Raw genomic sequence first — 12237 nt, 5'->3', positions numbered from 1 at the left:
ATAGTTCATTTTCGAATTTGTGATATACCAGGGTATCCCCCTTATCCTTTTCTGACTAACTCGTACGGGTCTAGTGCATAAGTGCTATGGGCTATTTTAGAGGCAATACCAACCTCTACCTCTGGTTCAATAGCCGATGTGGAGAATCTCTTAGTTTGGCCAGCCGGCAATAGTTCAGTTCGAATTCGTTGTATGCGGGATACCATATCCCCCCTTTGAACCCTCTACTGACAAACTCGTACGGGTCTAGGGTATAAGTGGTATGGGCCATTTTAAAGGCAATAAGTACCTCTTCCTCTGGTATCATTGCCCACGTGGAGAATCTCTTCGTTTGGCCAGCCGGCAATAGTTCATTTTCGAATTTGTGATATACCAGGGAACCCCCTTATCCTTTTCTGACTAACTCGTACGGGTCTAGGGCATAAGTGCTATGGGCCATTTTAGAGGCAATTAAATGGACTGGTAATGTTGAGATTAAAGACTCTTATTGATCTCCGTAATTTTGAAGAATTATGTCATTGAAATAGTAATTGACAGTTTCTATTTTTCTGTTTATTATATTCCTTCAATAAACTATGTTTCTTGTTTTTCTGATCTTTTTAATTGTGTGATACTATCGTATGTATTGTATATTTTAGTTTTAGAATTGGACTATATTTGTAGACAACGAACATATTATGGAATGCCCATATGCCAATTAATTCCATTTAATTACCCTATATTTAATCATCTTGTTTTAATTACTATAGTTTACATTGATTCAATAATAATAACATTTTATTGTTCATAATTGTTTTGTGTTGTGTGAGGCAATGCAATTAAACTTTTCATTTACTTTCATTTTAAATGACGCGGACCTTGCAGAAGACACCTATTGGCTTACTATTTCCTAATTACTTTATATTGCTATAAATAGCATAACCATATTGGATATTAACAGCAAAAGTTATTTTATTGTCACAATCTAATAACTACCCAAAACATTTCATCGAACGCGGTTTTGATCTCATGAATATTATTGACGGCTAGCCTCATGAATATTAACGCCGGCTAGATCCACACTAGTATGGAAATAGCATGTTCTGAAATTGTTCTTTAATTTATTGGTTTTAGGAACATCTGCTAGTCGCGTCAAAACAAACTCGGAGCCAACAATAACAGAAATCGTACATGTATCAACTGCAAACACTTATCAAAACACAATACTGACCACAAGAAAGCATTTAACGTTTCATAATGATCATTTGTAACGCTGTGTTGAAGTCAAAATCAGGATGTGCAGATAATGGTATATTTGAATGAGAATGGATTACACACATGACTTTGAGTGAGAGAATATAGCAATTCGAAATAACAAGAATAAGATGACTTAATGCTTTTCCCCATTCATTACTGATATATTGTTATTTTATCACAAAAGTTAACTTACCAATACTATATTTAAAATAGAAAATAAGCCATAGTCATGCGTAGCCTCAATAAAGCAGCTTCTATAGATTTACATATAGATTCACCCACCGTCTTTTTCAGGAATACAATGACCTAAATTAGGTACGTCCTTTTTCGAATTTCCCAGCCTCTCCACGTGACAGATATATCCTGTCGGACACAAGAGAGGATCTTCATCTTCATGATATGTAGTACTACAGGGCTCTACTGAAATTTAAAAATTTTATTCAAATATATACTTGTTTCTAACTGGTATAATAAACTTTTCGGGATACGTTTTTTTACGAACGACTTACTCAAACACCACATTGTTTAAACTAAACAAGAGATATTTTTATATATATTTGAGCAGTGTTATTCCATTGATTTCCATTTAGTTCAATATATTTTCAATGTAATGCACACAGAAGATATAATTGTAATCAATAGGCAAAACTTTCACACGTGCCCCCCCCCCCCCCCCATCCCCCCCCCCCCCAAAAAAATATTCTCCTCTTACACGAGTATGTCCATAATGCTAAAACGCGTTTATTTTCATCCTCCCGCAAATTCTATATTATAATTCAGTGATATATTTTTATCACCAAAATACCATTTCGATATGCAGTATAGTTTCCTCAACCAGACGCTAGTTTTATTAAACAGTGTGCCCAAGAACTTTAGTAATACACATTCTTGAAAATGAATAAGTGGTAAAATTTAGTTACTCACATTCCTCAGCTAAATTTGGTCCTTTCATCAACCATGATATTCCTGTTAAAGTTAAAAATGTATTCAATGTACAATGTTTTGCCGGTTTTTTTTTATGTATTTGCCCAATTTTAAAGCAGGATTATCATCATTACTATGATACCCTGTACGGAGTTCTAATGACATCTTGTCATTGTTCGTTCCTTTTTTTATTCTACTTTTCTTTCACTCTTTTTTCCACTTCAGTTTTCGGATATGTATGGACCAATGTCAATGGAAGTATACCATATATTGTGCGCCTGACATTGGAATTTGTAAGATGGCTACCGTTTTCATGGAAATACTAGTAGTGAAAACTTGAATCTTTAGAAAATTCTTGGTCTTGTGTTTGTTTTTATAGAACTTACTGAAACTTTATGGAACTGTTGCCTGTTATGTCTAGATGATAATGCAGTATCAAGAATTGTCCAAATTGTCGCCATTGCCAAGGAAACTGGTGAAAAGTCTTACAATGAACCCTATTTGAAAATCATTATAAATATAATAGTTGTAGCAATTATTTCTTACGAAATATACCGATCCACTTATAATGACATACGTAGTGTTATTTCTTTTATTATACTGGTAAATGTTGATCAAATGTGCGGATAAACCACAAAGCATAAACGAAAAGATAAATGTGTCTTACACTTAGACGTTCTAGTAACCAATACATGAACAGTTTTGTTTGGGTTAGGCAAGTAGATGTATGAATAAGTTCTGGTCGACTGATATTTTGTAAATCTATTAGTATGAAATTCAAAACAGTGTAGCTGTGGCCATTGATTGACCCATCAAAATCATCCATTGACTGGGACAATTTACGTGAACGTTTGTCTGTAACAACCACTGTTCATGACGTACCTACGATAGACATTTAAACTGTGGGGTCAACAAAGGTTTCTTAACGCCTTTAATTATAAAATAATTCGAAAAATTAATCAGGAATAACCTTTGTGTTTTGATTTATATAATTGATATAAATCAAAATATCGTGTTATTTCTGATTAATTTTTCGAATTACTTTATTTAGGTGTTGAGAACCTTCAATATATGGTGACCCCATAGTTTAAGTGTCTTTAAAAAGTACATAGTGAGCATTGGTCGTTACATACAAACGTTCACCTAAATTGTCAATGAATGATTTTAATGTGTCAATCAATGGCCACAGCTACACTGTTTTGAATTTCATACTAATATGAATTTGTATGACGATCTTACCATTAACTTGTTGTCGCCTTGGTTCACGAACCCAGTCAATATCTGAAATCGTATGTCAACAAACATTATAATTAGTACGAAATTGGGACTCTAAAAATGCTCATTACTTTTGTTTATATGATAATTATTATTTGAGATTTTGAGCAATGTGGAAGCTATCCCTTTTAGGGAACAGTCATTATTTATCAGCTGAGGGGGTCGGTGCATTTTAGGGGGGGTCATTGCCAAAAATGTCATACCACTGGGGGGGTTACCATAAAAAAATATTTTAACTAGGGGGGGTCACACAATAAAGGTTTTTATGTCTGACTAGAATATACATTGTTGACAAAATTGAAATGAGTGTGCGATCTGTGAAAAAAATGTCTGTTTATTAAATCTTTGATAGTGTGAACTGTAAAGCACCAGCAGGATATGCCCAATTTCTCAAGGGCAGTGCATCTGATCACTTCTTATCACAGTTGTGTAAATTTACAATCAATAGATTAACAACTGTATGAAACATTTCTCCCTAGTTTTGACCACAGGAAATAGTGAGTTATAAACTTCAAGGTTTCTGGACATGCATAATTAACTTTCTATAGTCTTGATAGTGTTTAAATCATTTTGATGTGATTCTTGAGATGAAATTGGTGCATATATTTAATTATTTTGATGAAAGCAAGGATGCATGCAATATATATATGTTAGTTATATGTCTGTCACGTGGTTACAAAAATAGGTATACTTATTTTATGAAATTATTACAAAAATATTGAATAAGAATAAAAGATGATCTCGATATTAGGTATTTCCCTTCTGTATTTTTTAATTTTTAAGGTAATATTTCTCTATTCTTTAGTATTTTTCGCTCTTTTCTCCTTTTCTTTATATTTGAACACCAGTGTCCTCTGTTCTGTTTTTTAATCTTTTTTTTTGTTCCATTTTTCTGTAAATTTTATCCATTCTCCGATATTCTTTCCTATCCAAATTTCAGACCTTACTAAAAAAAAAAATTGATGGGCACCGTGGCATTCACACACACTAAACAAAACACTATATGATTTTGAAAAAGAAAAAATATATTCAGCTTGGGCCTCTAAACAAAAATGTGTACTTGTTCAGAGAAAATTGATAACACACTTCAACTCTTAAAACTTACATCTGAACAAAACAAAGAAAGGCCAGAGGTACCTGGCTTGTTTGTATATTTCATTATCTCAAATATATCATGTACATATTTAATCAAGAAAGGACAAGAACCATATAATCAGTGTTATTTTATTTGCACTTCCTAAATCATTTGTACATTGAAATCCTGACCCCCTCCCCCCCCCCCCCCCCCCAAATTCATAACTAGATATTTTAAGACACAAAGGTTAAAAAAAAAGATACAAGGGCCTGTGATTGGGATTAAAATAACAGTCAGTATTGAAAGTTTATTTACCGGTATACTGATAAAATTTGTAGAATTATAAGTTTGCAGCATTATAGATTAAAAAATTGGAACATACAATTTTCTGTATATTTTTTTTCTATTTTTCTACATGCACGTGTCAAATATTCCTTTTTGAGAAACAAAAAAACAAGAAGAAAAGCTGTTTGTTATACTCAGAGTTTCTCAAAGCATGTTACTATGTAGCTGGTAACCATTACCTTAACACAACTGGGGATTTTTTTTTTTGGGGGGGGGGGTCAAACTTTTGAAATTATGTTCTTAGGGGGGGTCATAATGTGGATTTATAAAATAATGGGGGGGGGTTCCCAACATAAAATTTTATATTAAAAATTTAAACCGACCCCCTCAGCTGATAAATAATGACCATTCCCTTATGAGTTTGTGCAGACTTCAATCTTTATATTGAAAGCCATGTTTGTGTGTGTTTAAAAATAGCTTGCATTTAACAGATTATAGATCCGTTTTTTCTACTACATTTATTTTGTGGTTAAACATATGGTTGCTTTTCCCCCTTCCTTAGCCTTCTTTTATACAAGGTTATGCGACACGAATTAATCAAATGATACAAAAAAGGGAATGGCTTAAATACTGGACAAACGAGGAAATCTAATCATGGTACTAAATCACCTCTGAAACCAAAATATGGAATTTGAATCGACTTCTTATTCGTACTTTCAAATCTGTAAAGTATGGAGTAACGTTATACGTACATGTTGGTCCTATCGGGTATGAAAAGCATGTAAACACACAACCATTATCACAGCAGCGACCTTCCGATGTCCCACAATCTTTGTCATGAAAACAAGGTGTGGCCATGCAAGCAGACGATGATATAACTTCCGGTAATGCCGGACATTTTTCATTGTCTTGGAGTACTAATCCTGCAACAGAATCCCCTAAATAATCTTTTGATGTCTCGTAATTCTGAAGAGAAAAAAATCTGTCATGTATATAATATGCGATATGCTTACTGATATATTATTATAATCAGTTTGGCTTGAGATAGCAATCATTTTAATACGCTTCTGGCAATAAGCTAATACAACCACCTACCAAAGATTGTAAGACTGAAGTTCTCATTGTTATTGTACGGCTACTAGCAATAAGCGTTTGACCATTTGATAAATTGAGAGGTGTTTGCTCAACATCTATTGGCATTTTCAGGACAGGAGCAAATTATTTTATACAAAGTTGGTCTTGTAGGATCAAAACCGAGTTATACAGACTATCACTGGAAAAGAATATATGATGAAAAGAAGTATAAATTGCTATACAAAGCTCAGATGTTATCTTTGGGTTACATTTTGATGTTATGGTTAACTATCATCTATATGTTTCGTTACTCGTCGTGCAGTTAAATTCTGGTTTTTTCCCTCACATGTATATAAATAATACAGATATAACCTATCTTCGAACCTTCAGTTGGTTGAATTTAAACGAGATTGAAACGTTTCGTCAAAAAGATTAGATATTTTTAATCTAAATTAATTTAATTTTCTCGTGTTTGTAAAATTTGAACGTTAGAACTGTTTCAGCAAAAATAAATAAAATGATCAGACATATTCAAAACCAAAAACCATGTAAATAATCTACAGTGCTGTAACTTGTTCTTGAGGGTCACAGAAATATGTACAATATCTCTATACAATGCCGGATTAGTTTGTATCAACGCATTTGAATGAGGATTATCAAGGTTTTGAATACTAGTATATCGCACATTTACAGGAAACACATCTTTAACTATGGTATCATAAGAGGATCCTGACCGTGAGGAGACATGCATTTTGCTGTATAAATAAAGATCACATCAATTAAAGAAAATATAGACAGTCTGACCTTCCAGTATAAGCAATCCATTCTGATAGTAGATGTTTGTATCAGGCTGAACCACATTTCGTGGAGAATATCAACAGAGTATCTTTCCAAGAATAATATTTTCATGTCTTTATGAATTGAAAAGGTTAACTGATGTCTGGTTTTATGTATTCTTTATACTGTTCAATAACAAAGCGTAAAGGGTTTGTGAGATACTGCTAAACATGTTTATTTTTTCTACGTATCTGTCTTTACTTTTATCAAGTTTTTCTGTCATAAAAATTTTGAGTACGATTATCAACCAATACAAAAACTGGATTTAAACTTTAGAGAAAAAAAAGTATGGTCAAACTCCGTTTTGAATTCATTCGTTTCAAATTTAATTCTCCGACTTGAACGGTTGTATACCTTGGTCTAATAGATCACGAATAAAGTTTTCCTCCGAAAGGATACTTGAAGGTTTTTGTTTGCTTTATAATATATCTGTTGATAAATACAAGCTATCTAAATGAAGCCTTATTAACCAAAAAAATGTGAAATTATATATGGGCGCAATTTTCTTTAGCTTTTTCATTTGATAAGTTTAAAATGTCTTTAACTGTGTGAAAATACTGGATTCGCAATTTTATCCAGTGCATGCATATGATCAAGAGTATAGAAGCTGGTTTCAGCCAAATGAGCTTCCTCATGGGGTTTTTGATCGTGTGATTAATTGACCGTCTTTATAGTTATAGACCAAATATTTTATGATTCTTTGATAATCCATAGCTGTATATTTGATTATTTGAAAATCTGGTTTAAAAAAATGATTAAAAATTATATGATTATAATGTCATGTGATTACCATGATTACTGCCAAGTGCTCAGTGTGATCCATGCTATCTAAATTGTATATCAGTATGCCTTAATTAGGTCTTTCCACTTCGTGGAAAGACCTTTTGTTTTTCTTCTGATTAATTTTTTTTCTTCTTCTGCCGTCTGAGATGCTTTTTTGTATTACAACATATCGAATGGATTTTTTGGCCAATGATGTTGTACAGTAATAGGGGTTTCAAAACTCACCCTGTGTGACCGAACACTAGTCTTATTCTTATAGGAGTGTTCCCTTTTTCTTGTTATCGCTATATCTCTAAAACCGTAAAAGATTTAAGCAAACTGTTTTCACCAAATTGTTCGTCTACTCTAGAGAATGATTTGATTTATTTTGACTTGAGTGATCAGAAGACATCTTATGGGAGTTATTTCACTTTGAAAATTTAAGATAGGCGATTTGTTGGTTAAATTCATACGTTATAAGTCGTAGAGGCCTACAGTCTTTTGCTATGAAGTCCTTGGTCCATTTGAAGGAAATTGAGGTCAAGGTCAAAGGTCAAGGTCATGTTATAAATTTTGAATTTTGCTTGTTATCGTTATTCAAAAGAAACTGTTACAGTTAATGATATGATTTGTTTGCCAAATTACTGTTTACTAATTAAAAGGCTCAACTTCAACCTATTTCAGTCGAAGTGTTTTGGTTAACCCTTATACGAGTTTTCTCCCATTATGTATTTGAAATCAGTATTTCTCCACACCCATACAAATGATTGACCTGGGGTCTTTTAATTTGAGATCACTGACCTATGACCGTACAATTGAGGTCAAGGTCAAAGGTCAATTTGACGTTCTAGATTTTGACCTTTGCTAAAAATGATTGTATGTTTATACTAAAACAATTAAGTCTTCTGCATATACCTATTAATCTTATTTTTTTATATCAATTCGAAGAACCAAATTACATCAACAAGGAGTGACATTTTCTAACATCGTTTTTTAAATTTCATTCTTATTATCGAGGTGGAAAGACCTTCAATTGTTCTCTGAAGAATTGGTTTTTAATTATGTTGATAGAGATTCGTTTAGAAGGCCACAGACCACAATTAATTCCTCTATCAGTTCTTTATAACGTTTTGTATCATTAAAAAAAAATGCACCATGCACTTTTGTCAAATTTTTTGTGTGTGTAATGTATAGTCCTAGTCCAAATATATATCCAAAATTCAGAAAGATTGTACCCAAAACTTTTACAAATTTAACCAACACACACCCATAGCCCTATTGACAAGTCAAGAGATGTTCCGAAAACTGTAAATATTACCTTTTTGCACTTGGCCTAATCACTCATTCCATATCAGAATCAGTTTAAATACAACATCCAAAAATTTATTTCACCTCTCTTCTTTCATTTGCACCCAAACAAATCTAAGAAATGAGTGAGGAAGGGAAAGAAGAAAAAAATAAGAAAAAATACACTCTAATTAAAAGGAACTATAATCACAAATGAGAGTTAAATAAAGAGGTCACGTACGTGTGATGATTACATGTACGTAGTCTTATTTTAAGGGTTATGTCCTTTACTAAATAATAAGGATAAATTGCAACTGCTCGAAAAGTTATAATGTAGATCACACAGAATGTAAGATACTATATCTACAATTTAACAAAAACTTATCTCTATATCTCCGTGATGATGTTAGAGGTTGAACGATACAGGTAGGATGAGGTAGATCATTAGAAAAGAAATGAATTTAGTAGCTTTGATGTTATCTACAAATGAAATGAAATGTTGAAATTAATCAAGAAAAATGTGTTTAGATTTATTTTTATATCCTTCATTGTTAAATAATGATCTGATCGCGCTGTGAAATTAACGAAAAAATGATGCAAAGACTGAATAAAAAGTGCTGACATGAGAAACGGGTTTCTTTGAAGTTAACGCGTTATGTCATAGTTTAAACGATAAAGATATATTACATAGAAACATGAATTCTTGTGGTTAAAGAGGATCGGAATAAAACAGATAATTTTAAATGGACGCAAATAATAAAACGATCATTGCACGAATAAATTTTAAAACAAGGGAAACGATCGATAAGTTTATGCGTAAAGTCCAGTAGCAAGTATTTCATCCTTATTGAAGACAAAAACAAGTTAAAAAAAAGGGACATCCGATAAAGATGATCGACATGGCTAAAATATTAAAAATCAAGAAGGGTTATATATTGGGTAGAAGAAAAAAAATGTCCCTGTAGTCATGCCACCTACCGTGACGCATCCCTCAGAATATACATTGTTTCAAGAAATCCTTTTCGCATTGCCATGTTGCACTGTTTATTCAGGATAGGCATCGATATTTATGTTTTTTAAGTTGCTCCTTTTACCTGCATATGCACATTATTGTAAGTTTTACACATTTTATGCTTAATAAAATATAGAAGCAAAAGTTATACAAAATATTAAGTGAAATAGTTGCAGAATATGATTGCAAGACAAAGGCTGCTTGGATAGATAGTAACCATCGTATTTTATTCCAATAAGACATGGTGTGGTATTCAACATGGTAAAACGTTCTACGCTCTTCTTTAGAAAATACTATCAGATTAAATCGCACCTCAGTTTAGTTATAGTGGCGATGTGATTGGTTTAATTAACGCCTTCACGTAGAATAAGAATAAGAATAATAAGAATAAGAATTTTATTAGTATAAAATCCAAACAATAGGATTGTTACTAAAATATACAACAAAAACAAACAAACAGACAGTGGCATATTAAATACAAAACGATAGTCATTAAACACTACAAACATGTAGCATTGAAAGAAAAACAAAAAACATAGATTATTAGTATTAATTATAATACTATTTTTGACAGCATGCCTCCTCTTTAAAATTATCAATTAAAATATTATGCTTATGTTATAAAAAATATGTTATAATATATATAACATTCTAAGTTGAGCCATCAATTACACAGTTCATATATTGACATTATAATTGTTTCTTTCATTATACATTTCACTTATGTAGTTAACAATGATAAGTAAAATATCACATTCTTCGCAGGAAAATATAAAATCAAATTTGTTTTCTTCACTCATTGAATTAAAACAGGGGACAATACTAGATATTTCATCAAACATTTTGATCCTAGTTTTATTAATTTCTGAACATGTTATGATAAAATGAAATTCATCTTCCACCTCTTTATGGCATAAAGGACATATTCTATTTTCTAAAGCTGTTTTGTTGTATCGTAGTGATCCAGTGAATTCTTAGAGGGTCAGTAGATTTCATATCACATCTGATATAATTGATTAAATATTTCAAAGTTTATTTTATATAAATCTTGGCAGAAAAAGTCCTGTGTGCGACAAATTCGTTATATTGTTCATCACTGACCAATTTGGACGTAGAGAGGGTTAGCCATATTCATAGGCAATTCGGCTTTTGGCCTCAGCCCTGTATGGATATTACTAAATCTATGAATTTGGTCGCCGATATCGAATTTTACTAACCTTTTGTGATACCCTTTGGGTCAGAAGCAAACCATATATGTTATAATGTAAGTCTATGGGGCCACAGTTTTATACTTTTTGGGGTTTCGAATTAAAGAAAATAACTCGTTGGTTCATCTGTCCGAGTTACACGAATTATATATATATGTCACAGAAGGACATTTATGCAGACATTTTTGCAAAACATATTAATTAGAGAAGAATTTGATGTAAGTCATGGCTTTGTGGTCTTAAAACTTAATTTACTCTGAACTCGGAGTACAAAACTCTGCCCGAAACACCAACACCGGTATTTTGATTCTTTGATTTCTGCACAGTACAATAAGCATGCTAGAAATAAATGACTGACATGCCAGACATTTTTTTAAATGTAGAAAAGTACTATGCGAAATGATGAACCCAGACATGCGTGTTTTCAATGTATTTCAGCTATGCATACACCATCTTCATTAATTAAAATGATATTATGTCCAGTAAACAATATTACAGCCATTTTTAATCAGGACTGAATTACTTGGTGAATTACTTAAAGATATAAAACGGTTGAAGACCTACACCTGACCATACAATACGAAGCAGTAGCAACGAATGTAAGCCGTCACGTTTAAACATCTAGTCATGAAACATTAGCCTATCTCTTTTTTAAGCACATTCTGTGAATTGTTGCAGAATCATTTGTGAGCTTATGTATACATGTTCAAAGTGCAAGAACAGAAGAATGCGTCTTTAATTAGCAAAATTGAAACAATGTATTGTTATAAAGATTTTGTGTTTTTATGTTGAATCTAATCTAGCCTTATTAATAAGTTTAATTAACTCCTGAATTCATAAAGAATTGGAAACCGTAAAAGGTCATAATGTATATTGTGACATCAATTAAACATTCAAAAGTGGACAAGCCGGAAAACAAAATATAAGCTGACATCTCAATTGTCCAATGGCTGTTGTCTGTTTATGTGGTTCATAAGTGTTTCTCTGTTTTCGTTTTTATATAGATTAGACCGTTGGTTTTCCCATTTGAATGGTTTTACACTAGTAATTTTTGGGGCCCTTTATAGCTTGCTGTTTGGTGTGAGCCAAAGCTCCGCGTTGAAAACCGTACCTGGTCCTTTAATGGTTTACTTTTATAAATTGTTAATAGAATGGAGAGTTGTCTCATTGGCACTCATACCAAATCTTCCTATATCTATGGTTAATCCATGGTAAATGCTAATCAGACGAAAGGAGAAACTACGGTTCATTTCACAAAAGAA

At 32.3% G+C, this 12237-nt stretch overlaps 1 protein-coding gene across 1 annotated transcript in view; it reads right to left on the bottom strand.

The window, feature by feature from the left end:
* LOC139499895 (WAP four-disulfide core domain protein 1-like) overlaps nt 1-12237 on the bottom strand; it is a 56951-nt gene that overhangs the window by 41190 nt on the left and 3524 nt on the right. The window contains exons 2-5 of the mRNA XM_071288525.1: nt 5548-5761; nt 3400-3441; nt 2161-2202; nt 1519-1656 (exon numbers count right to left, since the gene is read on the bottom strand). Of these exons, the coding sequence (XP_071144626.1) occupies nt 1519-1656; nt 2161-2202; nt 3400-3441; nt 5548-5761 (436 nt within the window). The remainder of the gene's footprint in view (nt 1-1518; nt 1657-2160; nt 2203-3399; nt 3442-5547; nt 5762-12237) is intronic.

This window comes from Mytilus edulis, chromosome 13 (genome assembly GCF_963676685.1).
Source record: "Mytilus edulis chromosome 13, xbMytEdul2.2, whole genome shotgun sequence".
Classification (NCBI taxonomy): Eukaryota; Metazoa; Mollusca; class Bivalvia; order Mytilida; family Mytilidae; genus Mytilus; species Mytilus edulis.
The sequence above is the reverse complement of the archived record's forward strand: the minus strand, read 5'-3'. Positions and strand labels throughout refer to the sequence as shown.